At 37.9% G+C, this 18,507-nt stretch overlaps 2 protein-coding genes across 2 annotated transcripts; both read left to right on the top strand.

Moving 5' to 3' along the window:
- The first annotated feature begins 7,984 nt into the window (after window positions 1-7,984).
- On the top strand, window positions 7,985-14,177 carry LOC103943607 (serine/threonine-protein kinase RUNKEL-like). The gene is made up of 11 exons (XM_048571471.1): window positions 7,985-8,221; window positions 8,328-8,417; window positions 8,547-8,599; window positions 8,722-8,797; window positions 8,975-9,036; window positions 9,136-9,214; window positions 9,308-9,367; window positions 9,486-11,132; window positions 11,409-12,278; window positions 12,781-13,903; window positions 13,988-14,177. Exons 1-10 carry the CDS (start codon window positions 8,174-8,176, stop codon window positions 13,891-13,893), a joined length of 4,098 nt encoding a protein of 1,365 aa, XP_048427428.1. The 5' UTR covers window positions 7,985-8,173; the 3' UTR covers window positions 13,894-13,903; window positions 13,988-14,177.
- Window positions 14,178-16,454: 2,277 nt separating this feature from the next.
- On the top strand, window positions 16,455-17,075 carry LOC103943608 (classical arabinogalactan protein 27). The gene has a single exon (XM_009353923.3). It carries the CDS (start codon window positions 16,531-16,533, stop codon window positions 16,921-16,923), a length of 393 nt encoding a protein of 130 aa, XP_009352198.2. The 5' UTR covers window positions 16,455-16,530; the 3' UTR covers window positions 16,924-17,075.
- Window positions 17,076-18,507: the final 1,432 nt, after the last annotated feature.

The raw sequence follows: 18,507 nt of genomic DNA, 5'->3' as shown, positions 1-18,507 counted from the left end.
ATGGGCTTGGTTTCCTCCTTTAGATGTGCCTTGGCTCTATTGACCTTGATGGGGTGACTTCTGGCCGCTCATACCACACCTATTTTGGGTGATTGTTTGTGTTATAGTGTGCTTCAGGCACAACATTCGCCCCAAGTCGAGCTTAATAATTTTTCATCAACAGCTGATTCTGTTTTTTAGCGAGAAGTAAAATAGGGATCAAATTTGAAAACTTAGTGAACTTCTGAGCCATATATTATGATGCAGGACAATATTAGTAGTAGAGAATGCCAAATAGGTATTCTCTAAGAGATCTTTTTCAGTCAATGTCTCGTTATAGAACTTGAGAAGTGATCGGCTTTGACAAACTTCAGAATTATATTCATTCACAGACTTAAAATCTTGGAAGCACAAATGCTGCCAATCATATCTTGCTTTAGGCAAGAAGATGTCCTTTTGGTGATCAAAGCGATCAGCCAAAGCGACCCAGAGTGCTCGTGGATCATCCTCAGCAAGGTACTTGATTTGCAGTGTGTCATGAATATGTCTTCAGATGAAGATCATGGTAGTGACTTTCTTTGCAGTGAGGTAGAGCTTCACATCTTAAACCCACTTGAGGTAGTTTCTTCCAAATACCTCTAAAGCGGTAAAGTCGAGTTTGTTCAAATTCGACATGCCCTTATCACAAAATAAATGGACAAGATGTGATTAGTGCAATGGAGAAAAAAAAAATCAATCTATTCACATAGGAGTAGAATATTCAGGTTCTAATAGATATGTATTGGTTTAAATTCGCATGAAAAAAGCCTTGGCTTTTCATGGGTGATGTTTTTAAGGAAAACTTCAGGTTTTTAAACAAGGCATGTTTCCTGAACTTCAAGTTTCGAAATAATTATGAATTTCAGGTTCATATGTTCCTGCAGACAAACACAAATATATATACAGAAATATGCAACAAGAAAATATAGAAATAGAATTTCAGGTCTATTATTATAATGGAATTAATTATATTGACTTCGGGCCAAATTTAAAGTGTAGATGAAAAATCATAAAACACAAAAGTACCTAAAAAAAAGGAAATTAACACTCGAGGTCCAAAAATTTGGACCAAAGCCCACGAGTGGGCTGAGTGAACTGGTGTTGTGAGGTCGAGGCCCAAAAATGGGCTGGGGTAGGCACGAGCCTAGCATGCAGGCAGGCTCAGCATCATAGAAAATGGGTTGTAGGTGCAAGCCCAAAGACAAAGGCCCAAATGGGATTTGATCTGGTGCTTCGCGGACATATATACCTGAGGTGACCTATAGAGGTAAATGGAGAATAGAGACTCTCAGCGTGTTTAAAAAACCTAGAAAAATTAACTCGAAATTTCAAAGAAAAACCGGTGAGATTTGATCGAATCTCGGTCAAAAACCCATCAGAGATGATTTTCAGGTCGTCGGGACGAATACCGAAGGTCAGGATGGGGCTGCAGGCCCACCTATGAGGGAGAAGATGCCATGGAAGATGTCGGGTTTTTTTCTAGGTTTCAGACTAGGAGCCCATAGCTTCGGCTTCATGGTTTTGCGGCTCAACTTAGCCACATAGGCTGTATGCTTGAGGCTAATGGCTCGACTGCTTGGCAGCTTGCCAGCCACTACTTACACGGTGAAGGGGTTTAGAACGAAACCTTAATCCATATTTTAATAATTTTTTTTTTCAATTTTAGATTAATTCAATGCATATTCATATAAATAATTTAATGCATGGACATATATTTGATACAATTCATGGCAATATCAAATTCACATAATCCAACAATTATAGATATAATGCATACACAATTTATGTAGAATCTAAAATTTGAAAAATGTAAAGTTGGGTCATGCATTATGATGAATGTTTATGCTATCAGGGCTGCCAAAATATCGAGATAAAAATCGTTGTTTTGGAATAACTTGATTGCGTGATGATATTGGTGAACTAGTTTGATGCAGAAAGCTTCCACGTCAGATTCCTGGGCGCAACAGTAGAAGCATGATGATAACGTATTGTAGCCTATGTTTAATTGATAGGGGAATAGGCCGGCGGCACAGAGAAAGAATAGAGAGAAAGATGTGTTTGTAGGGTTGTGTAGAGGATGTTGTTTTTTCCCCTACGCAGTGCCTTTATTTATAGTAATAAGAGAGAGAAGAAATAATTCTCCTCCAAGGAATACAAGTCCTAATAAGGAAAAATAACTAGAATCAAATCTAATATATGATTTACACAATCACACTTAAACAAGAAGTTTATAACAATAAATAATATTTAAGACAACACATCCAAAAATCAATTTAAACAAGTTAGCAAAATAAAAAATAAAAAATTACCGCCGCTTAATACTACGGTCTAGTGGTATTCCTCTTCACTTGTAAGTGAGAGGTCTTAGGTTCAATGTTCGCTAAAAGCGAATTTGAATCACATTATTGCTAGTCCACTATAAGGCTAAGCATGCCACGTCCCCTTAGTATAGATAATATCCTTTGTTCAAAAAAAAAAAATATATATATATATATATATATTACCACGTAATCTAATTACTACGAGCTCATTTGGATGTGCATTTAAAATGACTGAAAGCGTTTTTGATGAAAATGTTTTTAAAACCATTCTTTGGTAAAAATGCAAGTAAATCCTGAAAAAGGGATTTAAAGTGCTTTCTCCAAGAAGCACATTATGAGTCATTCTTGTAGACTTTTTTATTTTCTTTACTAGGCCCATTTTCTCTAAGCATCATTCCCCTATGAAATTAAAAAAAATAAAATAAAAAATTCGCATATGGATCTACCTCTTGCCTAAGATTTATTGTAGTTGTTCAGGATCGGGGGGTTCCATTGTAGTGAGTAAGAAACAGTTTTTTTAGAAGATCTCTGGTTGTTCAGAAAGCTTCCCTTTGTCCATTATTCCTATTCTTGCCCTTTTTTATAATATGTGTGGCATGCGAGAGCCATGGTTAAATGGAATTTGTCCCAAAAATGGTGCTTCTTCTAGGAAGCACTTGAAGTACTTTTGGAACCCAAAAATATTTTCTCTAAAGGCACTTTCAATCATTTTAAAAGTACATACAAACGAGTCATACATGAATAAATATATAGGCCTATATAGAGCCCCGAAAGGTATGTAGCCCCTCTTTGTGAGAAATTCATTTAGAGCCCCACATATTCATGGAGCTCTAAAATGGGCTATATCCATCACTTTTCCAGCCCCCATATAGAATTCTCATTGAGATGCTCTTAATCCTGGAAGGGGCTGTAGACATGTAAATTTCAGTGCATACAAATGATGCATCACAAAGCTTCACGTGACATATGACTCATCACAAATAGACAAGTCATCAATGACATGTGGCGCAAATCAAGCAAATGAAGTACAAAACCTTCCCAAAATTCGGCAAAAGGGAGAAAATATCTCTTAAAATCGGAAAGGAGTCTATAATCTCTCAAAACCAGAAAGAAAGCTAAAGTATCTTCACAAAACAAGCAAGAATTGAAGATTACTCACAAAATAGGCAACAAGCCCTATAGATTTCGGCCAAGCAAGGGAAAATGGCTGAAATTAAGACACAAAACATGCCTAAATTCTCCTATGGACGAATCAAGACACAAATCAAAGCCAAATTCATCCAAAGGCAAGCTTTAAGAAGTCTATAAATACAAGGTCCCAAGACATAAAAAAGGTGGACAATTTCTACATTGAAGGGCTGAAAATCCTACATTCAGAATAACCTTTACACAAATCTTTGAAGACTAATGCGCTGCTAAAGCTCTCTTCGAAGAACTCATAACCAAAGTCGAAGCTTTCTTTTGACCAAAAGGCGAAGCACTCCCTTGAAGAATTAACAAGCACTTGTGCCAATTCTTTCAAGACTTTGTTGCAAGCTCAAAACTTGTAACGACGTTCGATTCAAGATCAAGTCGTCAAGGCCCTTGAATCAACGAAATCTCATATCTACACCATCATTGTCGCAACTTTGAGGTGAAGACCATCTAAGCATCGTTTCAAGCTCAATACTTGAAGCAATCATTCAATCGTTCGTCCGAAATCAAGTCATCGCAACATTTGGATCAACAACCTATACATCTACATCAAATTTGAGGATTGAATCAGAGGAAAATTGTAAACAGAGATTGTAACCTACAAATTCAAATCAATACAAATCTACTTTGTGCACGTGTTCTCGTTTCATTCATTACAAAATTTTCGTGTTTACAGGGGCAAAACAGAAAATGTGAGCGGGCAAAAACAAGCGTTTAATAAAATCTTCTTTTTCTTCTATACATAATAATCCTACTTGTAAAAATTGTATAATTTCAAAAAAATCGTACTAAGTATAAGTATGAAAGTCAAGTACTGAATAAAACAATTATTTCCAAGTATACAGTAAAAACCACAATATTTCCAAGATAGCTACAACAATATATAGTATAGATTATAAAAAAAAAACAAACAAACTTCTATTATACAATAACTCCAAAAGCCTTAATTGTTCAAAAAAAAAATGAAACTCTTAAATCCCTCATCTAACACAACCTTAGCTCTTCTAACACTTATCTTGTCAAATAACTCATCTGAAAAATAAAAGGGTGATGGGTGAGTAACAATCATTGTCGTCCAGTGAGTAGAATATGTACTATGTCAATCAAACCTCACACTGCAACATAATATAATTATATCAAAGTCTTCATCATATATCATGTCATGTCACATCATCCCTTCACATGTTGGTTATCCTTCATAATATATAGCTCACCATATGAACCCTAAGTAGGTCATTCTGCCTTAATGTCGCCATGTGCCATACATTTATTCCTTGGATAACCCAACACTAAAGTTCACATGCCCCATGAACAATTCCAAATAATTCACACCACATTATATAGTAACTCTGAAGGCAGTTCAACAAATCAAATATGCTTGTATAGAAAAATAAATGAACTTTGGGAAATAAAGAAACCCCACAATAGTTTGTGGTTTTCGTTGATTAGAAAATAAAAATATTTGAAACACATTACATAAACCACTCACCTTAATCGATAGCTGGAACCTCGGCAAAACAAGCCCACTAAAAATCTCCACACACAAGCTCACTAACCCTAGTCTCTTTCTATGTCTCTTATCTTATATATATGTATTACGTGAGCTCCAGAGCATGCACTGCATGCTAGCTTAGCTCTTATTTATAGGGACATAAGAGCAACTCCACTCCTAAAAACTCTCTAGTCAAGAGTCAATTCAATCCACCCAAAATGAATATTAATTGACTGCAATGAATACTAACTACTCAAGTGCATCTCCACCCCTAAACTGAATAGCCTAGTCAATTCTTATTAATATATTATTAATTTTTTTATAAAATAATTAAAAATAATTTTATTTTTAATTTCGGATATGATTTTTAACCAACCTTGTCACGCCACATGTCGTTATCCGAAAGTACAATATTTGTGGAAGATGGTTAGGTAATTATATATTAAAAATGTAACATCCCACATCAACCAACGGAGAGGGGATGATGTGCCTTATATGTACATGCCCACGTCCATGTAGCAAGAGGCCTTTTGGGAATTCACTAGCTTTGGATTCCATCGAAACTCTGAAGTTAAGCGAGTTCGGGCAAGAGCATTCCCAGGATGGGTGACCCATTGGGAAGTTCTCGTGTGAATTCCTAGAAACAAAATTGTGAGGGAGTGGCCGGGGCCCAAAGCGGACAACATCGTGCTATAGCGGAGCCAGTCTGGGATGTGACAGAATGGTACCAGAGCCACTCTGCCGTGTGGTGCGAGTGTGCCAACGAGGATGTCGGACCCCTAAGGGGGGTGGATTGTAACATCCCTCATCGACCAACGGAGAAGGGGTGATGTGTCTTATATGTACATGCCCACCTCTATATAGCACGCGGCTTTTTGGGAACTCACTGACTTCGGATTCCATCGGAACTCCGAAGTTAAGCGAGAGCATTCCCAGGATGGGTGACCCATTGGAAAGTTCTCATATGAGTTCCTAGAAACAAAGCCGTGAAGGTGTGGTTGGAGCCCAAAGCGGACAATATTGTGCTATGACGGAGTTGGTCTAGGATGTGACAAAAAAAAAAATTTTGCGTTTTATTTTTTTTGTATTTTTAATCACTTTTTATAAAATTTTATTAAGTTAATTAATATAGACTGTTGGATTTCAAAAAGATTCAAATCCAACAGCCTAAAAGTGGACACATGCCCAATGGTAAGATTCTGACATTTTCTTTTTCTTTTAGGTCGAAAAACCTGAACCATTAATCTGGAAATCGAACATTCCAAATTTTGCCACGTCACTAACCATTGGGTTTGACTTTCAAAATTTTTTTACCGTTGGAAATCCAACGGTCCAAGAAAACTAGCCATTGGAAATCCAACAACCATAGGTGTGCCAAGTTGCTTGTCTACCGAGTCCCTTTAGTGCACCTGCCAGCGCGGACCCCACCTCTGAAACTTGTCAGGACCGCGTGCCTACTCACGCATGGCACAAAAAAAATAAAAATCAGTATAAAGTCGCACTGACGTCAGCCTGGCGTCATACTAGTTGGGTATTGGGTCAGTGGATTTTCAGCTGGTTGAGAAGCTGGGCTCTGTGTATGGGGTGGAGTGGGTTTTTGGGGGGGGGGTGAAGGGAAGAAATGGGTTGTTGCCTAACTAATTTGTGGAGGGCTGTAGTTGCTCTAAAGGCAGCATAGTCGTTTGCCACCACCAACTTGGTGCTAAACCTTAGTCACTGTGTAAAATGAACAACTTCGTGGCCAGCTCAAGTTACTTGCATGGAACGAATTGGTTTGCATAATTATGGATTGGACACCAAATTAAATAGGTGTCCATACAGATTATTCAAAGGTGGCATTTTGAACAGATTGTTCTTATTCTAGGGTAGGGTGTTGGGTTCTCACCCATGTGTCTCGGGTTCGAAATTGCCCTTCCCATAAATTATTATATTAATTTTGAATCCTCCCCCTCTCCTTAATAATAATTTTTTTTTTTTGAAAAAAAAAGGTAGAAAGTAATCGAATGACAAGCAAATAAAACAACCAGGAGGATCACCTTTGTGAGGATCTTAGGGATCTTCCAATCACATCCGTTCATCATACATCGTGAGGTAAAAAAATCATTGTAAATTTTTTATTTAAAATTGAATATAAACAATATCTGACAAAAACTGGCCACACGATGTACAATGAAATATGTGATTGGAGGATCCTCGAGATCCTCACAAAGAGGATCGAGCGAGGATCATTTCTCATAAAACAATTCAAACATAAATTTCTAGTATAATTCCCACGAGCTAAACAACTAACTTATAAGCTTACTTTAAAAATACAGGTTCTCGCACATCTTGCTCAGCGCGCTAAAATAAGCAACCCTTACTTGGTAAGTAAACGAAAACTATGAAGATTACCAAAAAAACAAAGATCAAGCTGCCAAAATTGGTATTCGAAAACCACCGACTGCCGCCACATACTGTCATGGGCTGCCGCCATGCACCAAGGGGTGGTCAGCATGCGCCGGTGGCTAAGTTGATCACCGAAGATGCAATATTCTGTCACCACACGGAATAATTTTTGGAAATGGAATATCTTGTCATAGGATGAAAAACTCCGTCATAGTTAACGAAAATAGTACAGAATATACCTGGAATATTTTGACCAGAGTTCAGAAATGGATCTGGGTGTCGGGTCGCTACCGGGTTTAGACAGCGTACGGTTCAACTTGAGCCGAATCTGGGTTGCGGGTTCGCCCGAATCCCCGCCAGTTTTTTTTAGGCTTTAAAAATCTAGAAACACGTGACAATTTCATGCATACATAACATATTATATGCATATTCCAACAAAAAAATAATATTTATTTGTGCCACGTGGCAGTCATTACTGCATCCCATCTTTCAAAATTTAAAATTGAAACGGGTGGAAAGATACTGTTTGAGTGTTTGGATACAACTCAAAACCCAAAACCCGAAAAGCCGTTTTTGTCTCTCTAAAAGTTCCTCGTTTAATATTTCAATGGGAATCCACATTCCCGCTCATTCCCTTGTGCCAAACATTTGACCTTTCGTCCCAAATCCAAAAGCCTAATCCCTCTCTCTCTCTCTCTCTCTCTCTCTCTATCTCTCTCTCTCAAATTTGAAATCTGCAAACCCTAGGAAGCAAAGCTCAGAGATGAACCAGTACCACATCTACGAAGCCATTGGCCACGGAAAATGCTCGGTAGGATTTGCTTCGCAAGTTCTTTTGCATTTCTCCGAACTCGCCGATTCAGCGACTTTTAGTTCAATTTGTTGCTTAATTAATCCGATTGGCGTTGGATTTGCAGACTGTGTACAAAGGGAGGAAGAAGAAGACGATTGAGTACTTCGCGATTAAGAGCGTCGAGAAGTCACAGAAGAGCAAGCTTCTCCAAGAAGTAAGTAATTAAGTTTAGTAAGCAAACTATGAACCAAAGTTCGGATTTAGCAATGTATGGGCTTTAATTTAGTTTGGATAATTCAAATTCGAAGACGATTTAGGTTATAGAGTTTTCCATTTGATGCAGGTGAAGATTCTTCACACTCTAGATCATCAAAATATCCTCAAGTTTTACTGGTGGTGAGAATTCTTCGTCAGATAATCGCTTGCGAAATATCAATACCTGTTTATCTTTGATTCGAGCTAAGAATTGAATTGTTTATTTGCGAATTTCCTTTTTTGTGTGCCGCTATAAAATGCAGGTATGAAACTTCTGCTCACTTGTGGTTGGTTTTGGAGTATTGCGTTGGGGGCAATTTGATGACACTATTAAACCAGGTAATTAATCACTTAATCTGAGCCTCGCATTGAAGTTATGTGTAGAGTTTGTGGATATATTATATTGTACAGACGGAATCATTTCTAATTTGGTCGGTCTTATACCGGTGCTAATGTTTATGTCGAGATGATTCTGTGTTTTTAGAAATGTGATACTGATAATGTATGGAAATGCAGGATAAGCAGCTACCTGAAGAGTCAATTCATGACCTTGGGTGTGACCTTGTTAGAGCTTTGCTGTAAGAACCTTGAATTGCTTCATTTTTCTGTCCTTGTTACGAGTGTCTATTTCTTTACTTCATTTAATTCATGTTCTCGAAATGTTCACTTCCGGTTAGGTTTTTACACTCAAAGGGAATCATATACTGTGACTTGAAACCATCAAATATCTTGTTAGACGAGAATGGCCGTACAAAGGTATAAGGCAGGCTGCTGTCCTTGCATATTTCTCTCAATTTTTTTATATGTGTTTTTTCTCTTCATCTGAACTAGTATGTTTGCACAATGCAGCTCTGTGATTTTGGATTGGCGAGAAAATTGAGTGATATATCACAAATACCTTCTTCTTCAGTAGGTTATCTTGCCACAACATGTGAATTTTTTTTTTTTTTTTTTGGATCAAGTAATCTGAATGTAATTAGAAAATATGAGAATATTAATGTAGCTTTCCCTTCTTGTATATGTTCAGTTGCCACAAGCGAAACGCGGGACACCTTGTTATATGGCTCCTGAGCTTTTTGAAGATGGGGGTGTCCATTCATATGCATCTGATTTCTGGGCCCTTGGGTGTGTACTGTATGAGTGCTATGCTGGGAGGCCTCCTTTTGTGGGTAGGGAATTTACTCAGCTAGTAAAATCCATTATATCAGATCCAACTCCACCTCTACCTGGAACTCCTAGCCGTTCTTTTGTCAATCTAATAAATTCTTTACTCATAAAGGATCCAGCAGAAAGAATACAGTGGCCTGAACTTTGTGGTCATGCTTTCTGGAGGACGAAGTTAACTTTAGTGCCTCTACCTCCTCAGCCTGCTTTTGATAATATGCTAGAGCAATATGCTCGGCCATGTCTGTCAGAGCGCAATAGTGATAAATCTTCCCAAATCAGAACTCCTAAATCTTGCCAAAAGGATGTTAAAGGAACTTTTAAGCAGGATGAAAATTCTATTTTGGGAGCAAACGGTCATGAGACTCCAGTCAAGGGTACACCTGGAAGCCGCAGAACTCAAGCAAAGGTTTCTGGCAGAGGGGTTAGTGAAAAACAAAAGGATCCTTCTGGTGCCACGAGGGGTGTGAATCTTTTGAGGCTCTCAAGAATTGCAAAACAGAACCTGCAGAGGGAAAATGAGAAGGAAAACTACCGCAGGCCAGTGTCTACTAATACTGAGAATGATTCTGAAGTCAAAATTGAGAACACGGACATGGAACTTGACTTTAATGAGAACACAGAAGATGACACACATGATGAATCTGATGGGTCTGATATCCAAGCTTGTCCACCTGACAACAAATTTTCAACTCAGCACCAGGGTAAAATGGAAGAGATGGAAAACAACTTGAACCAATCAGATGCCCTGCCTGTGGTTAGTACACCTGCCTCAGATGAATCCGGAGTTCATGATCAGGAACCATCTCCCCAGAGTATTGAAATGGCTGCAATTCCACCCAGTGCCAGTCCTCAAATTAAAAATCAGAGATTTAAAGAAGGTTCTGGATCTGCAGTTGACTATGATTCTTCAAAATCTCCAAATAACCTTTCACAAGTTCTTTGGCATCCATCAGATCTCTCAGTCAGACCTGTGATGCCCAGCAGAAAATCTGACAAAAATTCGGAGGTAATTCCTTCTCTTCCCTTTGAGGCACTGCAAGCCTCTGACTTTGTGAAGATCTCTAAAGAGCAGTTGGATGCACTCAACAGTAAGATTATAGCCATTTTTAATGGGAACAGTAGCATTGGCGAGAAGCAGAATGTAATTAGATACCTTGAGATGTTAAGCAATAATGCTGATGCTGCAAATATCTTGACCAATGGACCTATCATGCTTTTGCTTGTTAAAATGCTCCGGCTGTCCAAGGCTTTGGCTTTGCGTGTCCAACTTGCTTCACTGGTTGGTTTGTTGATTAGACATTCTACTTTTATTCAAGATGATTTGGCAGATTCAGGAATTTTGGGTTCACTTGCTGATGGCCTTAGAGACAAGCAGGAAAAGGTGAGGAGGTTTTCTATGGCTGCTTTGGGAGAGTTGCTATTCTATATATCCACTCAAAGTGAGCATGCAGACAACAATCCAGCAGAGTCTCCATCAAAGGAAAGCCGGTCCACATCTGGGTGGCAGGTTAGTGTTGTAACTATTGCAACTTGTAACTTTGCTCCTGATCACATAAAGATTACCGTTATACCTCAATAGCCCGTACTTTTACTCTTAACCGAGTGAAATCTGGAGTTGTATATGCTCTAGTAAACCCTCATTTTTTGTTTCCTCATCAATTGGAGCTAAAAAGTATGTTCTACCAAGAGAACTGTTATTACTGGATGTCCTTGAGTACTTTCCCTTGTTTTCCCTTCACTTCTACTCAATGTTGTCACTGATAAGTTATTCTCCTTGGGGCAGGTTTCAAATGCATTGCTTTCATTGGTGTCATCAATTTTACGAAAAGGAGAGGATGATTTAACTCAGTTATATGCATTGAGGACAATAGAAAATATTTGCAGTCAAGCAGGGCCGTGGGCAGCTCGTTTGACTAGCCAGGACATGATTAATAACCTGTGCTATTTATATAGGGCTGCTGGAAAGCAGGAGAGCATGAGGCTCACAGCAGGATCATGCTTGGTTCGTCTGGTTCGTTTTAACCCACCTAGCATTCAACCAGTAATAGAGAAGCTCTCCTTAAAGGACATAGCATCGGCACTTGTGAAGGGCAGTCTGCGTGAGCAGCAAATAAGCTTAAACCTCTTAAACATGGCCATGCTGGGAAGTCATGTGTTCACGAATGTTGGCAGGTACCTCCTCCCATTGATGGAGGATAAGAATCTTGTCCCAAGTCTTGTGTCTCTTATTGATCAGGGAAGTGAGGTTTTGAAGGGAAAGGCACTTGTTTTTGTTGCTCTTCTTTGTAAGAGCAGTAGGAGGTGGCTGCCACATTTTTTTTGCCATGCCAAGTTGCTTTCTGCGGTGGACAGGTTGGTGAAAGAGAAGGACCGTTATGTGCAGCAGTGTTTAGAGGCATCTGTGTGTGTTGTGGCGTCTGCTATACCCAGTTTACTGGATACTATTACTGGAGATATTCAGAAAATTATGGGAGGTAGGCGCCATGGGTATCAATCTCCCCTTAACAGTAGAGCTGCTCCAAAGACCAATGTTTATACGTTTCCCGTAGTTCTCCATCTTCTTCGAAGCTTGTCTTTTAAGCGCAAAGTGGTGAATGAACAGGTCCTGCAGCAGTTGGCAAATCTAATGAAACTCGTGGAGACACCATTTCAGGTTGGTAGTAGCCTAACCAGTCTGTGTTTAAGTCATTGCTAAGCTTGTCTTTTAATCTGATTTATAATTAAGATGTAAAAAATAGTAGTACTAAAATACTTCTGGCTGATTAGATCAGCTAACTGTTAGTTACTGGAACTTGGGATGTTATGTAACTTTCCCAGTGCTTAGGTACAGTGTCTCGGCAAGTGATCCGAGGTTGTTATAGGTTGGTAAATGCCTGGGCTGGTGACAACCTGATCATTTCCACTATTTAACAGGCCCCTTTTTCTTCTTAATAAATCACTAGTATAACCATGTCATTAGCTTTTAACTTAGCATGTGGAAGGCTACAGCATAAAAGTCCATTAGCGTGGAGTCTGGACTTACGCTAAATTTCTACTATGTGGGGTGAAAGTTAGTTTAGTCCCAACTTATGACGAGAAAAAGTAACAGATTAATGAAAAGAGAACGTAATATGGTAACATTGATACTGATAAATAATTTGTTATTGATTTAACAGGGCAGGGATGACTTTCAGATTACCCTTCTCCGAATTCTTGAGTCTGTCTCAGAGGAGTCGCATGTGATTCTTGAAAGCCCTGACATTTTTATTCGTGAGGTTCTCCCCAGTTTGGCTGTTCTTTATAAGGGTAACAAGGATGGTGATGCCAGGTTTCTGTGCTTGAAAATTTTGTTTGACGTGATGGTAATTTTTCTGAATGAACAATCTGAAGATCAACAAAGGTCCAAAGAACTGGAATCCATATCCAATAAGAATTTTCTTCCTCTCTACCCTTCCCTGATTGAAGATGAAGATCCGATTCCCTTGTATGCACAGAAGCTTCTTGTGATGCTTATTGAATTTAATTACATCAAAATTGCAGACATACTAAATCTTAAGATAGTCTCACAATGCTTTGAGTTTTTGCTTGGCGATCTTTCAAGTGCAAATGTGAACAATGTCATGCTATGTCTGGCTCTGACATCGGCACCTGAGATGGAAACCAAGTTACTTTCTCAACTGAAGGTAGTTAGGAAAATAGGAAACCTTCTAGAGTTTGTATATGCAAAGGATATGGAAGATTTTCTGGAACCAACCCTTGGCCTATGTAGGGCTTTCCTTCTACGGTCAGTGAGTGGTAGAAAAGGCTTCATCTACTCAAATGAACCTGATCTTCTGGGTGATGCGTCTTCTGAGGCAAGTGGTGCTGATCAGCAACAAGGCATTAGAGATATCATGGACTTCGGCAGCAATGTTGGCGTCTTATTAGAGTTGAGTAGATCATATGGAGGAAATGTGGCAGATCTGGCCTCAGAATGCGTTGTCTTGTTGCTCAAGGCAGCTCCAAGGGAAGCCACTGCTGGTCTGCTAACTAATCTTCCAAAAGTTACTGCAGTCCTCGAGTCTTGGCGTAGGGGCGCATCTCACTTATTGGTGCAGCGGGTGCTGCATGCCCTCGGTTATTCCTGTAGGCAATATTTGTTACACGCAATGATACTGTCGATATCTATACCCGAGATCTCAAGAATTGAAGTCATAGTTTCTGAGATTAAAGGTTCAGGTGTACATGTTTTAGCCACCGCTGCTTTCCATGTGGCTGTGGAGTTGCAACGGCTGCCTCGCTGCCTGTAAAGCACTAGAGGTAACATGCTCGTTTCTTTCCCCTCTTTCGTATCATCATAATTATAATCTCTCGAGTTTAATGATTTCTTCTTTTCGCATGCAGTGCTATGCAAATCAATCGGCTTCTCCTGAGTGCTTGATAAAGGATTGACAAGTTATGAAGGTGAGTTTATTTGTTCCGCATTATATTAGGGCCAATCCAGCTCTGGTTGGCTTGCCATTATATAATCTTTGTAAACTTTGTATCTCCATTGGAATTTTGTTTCTTTTGAATATATCTCTTTTCTTTTTTCGTTTTTTTTTTTCTGGAATTTACTTCACTGCAATTCAATCAAAACCTTGTATGCTAATCGGATAAATGCTGGTTAGTTGTGGTACGAAATTGTTTAGTTGTTCGATTAATCCATTCAAATTTACCTAGGTAGTGTGAACCCATCAAATTTATGCGATCAGTGAAATCATGTACACGAAGGTTGTGCATTCCTTGCCTTTGCGACAAGGCTTGTTCTAAATCCTTCTTGATTCCACTGAGACTGCTCTTTGTACTTCACGCAAAGATTTTGTTGCGCGTATATTGGGCCCAAATGCACCACCGGTTAGCAATTGCTCACAAATGCGGCTGATCCGCGTAGTTGTATCATTTCTTATTGGTGATTAACGTACTTATTTCTTATTAGTGATACATCATTTAGTTTGTAAATTTAATATACAAATTTAGTCTCCTAACATTACCCTTATAACAATACATATCAAATTAGATATCGACAACATACAAAATTTAGATCCACTGCTCATGCAACGTTCCGATTTCATCGGGGAAAATTCCTTTGATTGGTGTCCTTGACCTCTTACACTTTTTTAATCTATCATGACTGCAGATCTCTGAATTATGAGCCAATAATGCCCCATGATTTATGCATTAAAATTTCTTATGTTGAGAAAAATATAATCTGTCTCAAGGAAATCTAGTGACTGTTCAGCTCTTTGTTGTATCTGAATTTATAAGGGAAATAATTTTCTCACTAGCCTTTTATTCTCTTACACTTTTATCAATGATTGTCTTTGTCTCTTATTTACCGTTGATTTATTTAATTTTGTAGCTTGAAACAAGTGAAAAGGTGCAAATGAATAAAATGCAAGGGCGGAAATTGTTTCGCTTTTGCAATTCTTGTTTTAAGATGGATTATATAGATTAACAAATTATGACATCAATCAACTTTTCCACGAAGTATTATTATCTTCAAACATTTCCTAGGACTTTCCTACGATGCTCGTGCCTTATAATCGTCAAGTAAATGATAATATGATTGGTGGAGTAAATGATAATATGATCAGATAGAGTAAAAAAAACTTACCAGATACTGGTTGTATAACATTTGTGCTTATAATACACATCATATCAATTGTTTCATAACAAAATATCTCCGATTTATAAGATGCACAACAATCAACAATTTACTCATATCTTCTTGGGGAATCCAATGCCATTAAAAGTCCCAAACAAGAGGTTAATCAACTTGATGACCATGCAATATAGGGTGAGTGATGGTTTTGTAACATTGAAGTAATCAAGTAGATTAGGACTTAGGGTTTCGGATTCTCAGAAAAACAAGGGGACAGCAAGGTCACAGGCCAAAAGGGAAAAAAGAAAAAAAATCATCTGATTCCAATTAAAAAATCCGGTCAAGTGATCTCCGATCTTTGATCTTTGTCTCTTCCCTACACATGCCAACCTGTTTTGCTCAAATCCATCGAAACTTCACTCTACCCATGTGGCACATTGGTCCCACCTAAAGCTTCTAATCATCTACAAGGTATTTGCTACTCAATTGTTAAGAGCATTTACCCGAGCCAGAGGTTTTAAGTTCAATTAGTCTTCTCACAAATAGTTTTGTATATAAATATAAAAAGTAATATTTCTAGTCATTATTTCTGTATGATAATCCTTACTTTACTATACTCAAGTATCGTGAAATTCGCACTTGCTACTCTTAGTTTTTTTTCGTCCTAGTTTCTTACCTAAACTTTGATTTTTTTGATACTTTAATACTTCAGTTAATCTTCTTTTCATTAGGTTTTCCATTAAGTGATGACGTGGATAATTTTGGCCTACCATTTTTGTCAAGGGGTTGAGAGATTCTCTTGTAAATCCAATTCAGATGTGTCTATTGCCACTTCTTGGCAAATATGGTGGGTCAAAGTTATGTCACGTCATCATTTAACGGAAAATTGACAAAAAACCTAACAGAAATATTAAAGTGTTAGAAAAATAAAAGTTTAGGTATGAAACTGAGAAGAAAAAAACTAAGGGTTGCTAAAGTGCGAGTTTCACGATACTTGAGTGAGTAAAGTGAGAATTATCCTTTTTCTCTAAATACAAATGATATATTTACCTAAAGGGTGAGAGAATAAATTAGTATAGAATTTATCAACCACGAAATTTGAACCTAAGACTTATTAGTTATAATTGAACATAAATAAATTGCTAGTACTAAGACAACTTGTAGTCATCCTTTAAAAAATCCAATCATAACTTCCACCCAAGGCACTTTTTTCTTTGGTTAAACTCCAAAAGCACTTTCACTACACAAATATATAAACCACACTCCACTAAATTTGTGAGAATTGATATCTTCATCATTAGAAATGGCCTCTTTTTGGTTAAATGTAGCCCTCATGATGGCTCTCATGGCCACACCTCTTCTTTCCTTCAATTCAAAAGCCTCAAGCATCTCAGCTTCCCCAACATTCTTCACCAATTCCCCTCCATCTTCTAATCTGCAAGGACTACCTCCAGAAATAGCTCCACTTTTGCCATCTCCAGGTCCTGAGGTGCCTACCACTCCAACTGATTCCTCCAAACCCACCATTCCCTCCAACCCGAGCCCTCTGAATCTCGACGACCCGCCTTACCCTGCACTTTCACCATTTGGGTCATTGCCAGCTTCTTCAGGAGCATCTGCAGATTTAGTTTGGACTCTAAAGGTTACTACTTTTGCATTTTCAGCTGCATGTGTATTGGTTCATGCAGTTTCTTAGGTTGTAAGTATTTGTTGTGGGATACATGATTCAATTGTCAGTGGTTGTAGTCAAAGTTGTCCAATATATATGTATAGGTTAAGAATTTTTAATTGATTTCAAGTAATATTTAGAGTTTGTAGCTCGAATAATTAAGAAAATTTATTTTTGCATTTGAGATGTTGCATTGAATTATCCAATTCTTCGACATCGATTATATAAAACAGAAATGTTTTGTGTCTTGGTTTACTCTCACCACTCACCAAAGACTATGAGTCAACAACACTCATAAGTGATCTCAGTATAGCCAAAAATATTTTCACACGTGAAAAAATTACAACACCAAAAAGTAAAGTGACACATAATTTTTAACTAGATTGAAATCGGACAATTGAAAATAAATTTATTTGAAAGTGCATGTGACATCCTAAGATGTACAGCAATTAACGAGTCATATGTTGTCCTAATTAAAAGAAAAAATAATATTGGTGTTTTAGGTAATCTAATCCGTCTGTTTCTGCTGTCTTGATCCTTAAATACCAATAAGATTTGTTGATCCAAAAAGTGATGGCTGGATTTTAATATGAATGCTTGTCTAATGAATTGTCATACGCCAATCAAGGTGGGTGGGTGGGTGGGGGCGCAAATTTGAGCAAAGAAAATGTCCAACTTGGAGGTGGGGCACCGGGGCTTGATTCATCCAATGATTAAGTTTTCTTGTGTAAAATTTGATGTACATACGTTAGTTAAGGCCATCTCCAACTGAAGAAAGGTTAAGCTATCTCCAATCGAATGCTGGTTAGAGGGTTCATTTTAGCCATCTGACCCTCCAAGATATTAATACTTTAATGAACAGTACATGACTATATTTGCCTCCATCTCCAACCGAGAGACAAAGGGTCATGTGGCTCGTTTTAGTCCTGTCACAAAAAACCGTCTCCAACCGAGGGCCATAAGGCCAAACATAATTTATTATTGAAATTTAAAAACTACAACTTAAATTTAAAAACTACAAATTAAATTCTTAAAAAAAAAAAGGCCAAAAAAAAAAAAAATTTGAATCCAACAGTAACTAGCCGTTGTATTTGAAATTTTGGCCTACCATTCCTATCGAATATAACCGACTGGAATAAGTACAATGCTGTTGGATATAACCGACAAGAATAATGAAAATTCTAGCCCAGTCCGGGGGCTGGCTGGTTGGCTACTTTGGGCCAGCTGGTTGGCCCTTTGGCCCTTTTTTGTCCAGTGGGGCCTAAGAGCCATTTGGCCTAACCCTCGGTTGGAGACAGTTTTCAGGCTATTTTCGACCCTTTGGCCATTTGGACCATTCGGTTGGAGATTTTTTTTTTGGGCCAATTTTTTATTTTTTATTTTTTAATGAATTTAATTTGTAGTTTTTAAATTTAATTTGTAGTTTTTAAATATAAGTTGTAGTTTTTAAATTTAAGTTGTTGTTTTTAAATTTAAGTTGTTGTTTTTAAATTTAAGTTGTTGTTTTTAAATTTAAGTTGTTGTATTTTTTAAATTTAAATAATAAATTATGTTTGGCCTTATGGTCCTTTGGCCCACAGTTGGAGACGGTTTTTAGTGACAGGGCTAAAA

The sequence above is a fragment of a genome, unplaced genomic scaffold (genome assembly GCF_019419815.1).
Source record: "Pyrus x bretschneideri cultivar Hongxiangsu unplaced genomic scaffold, Pyrus_bretschneideri_v1 Contig6, whole genome shotgun sequence".
Lineage (NCBI taxonomy): Eukaryota > Viridiplantae > Streptophyta > Magnoliopsida > Rosales > Rosaceae > Pyrus > Pyrus x bretschneideri.
Note: the sequence above shows the minus strand (reverse complement) of the source record. Positions and strands in the feature narration are given on the sequence as shown.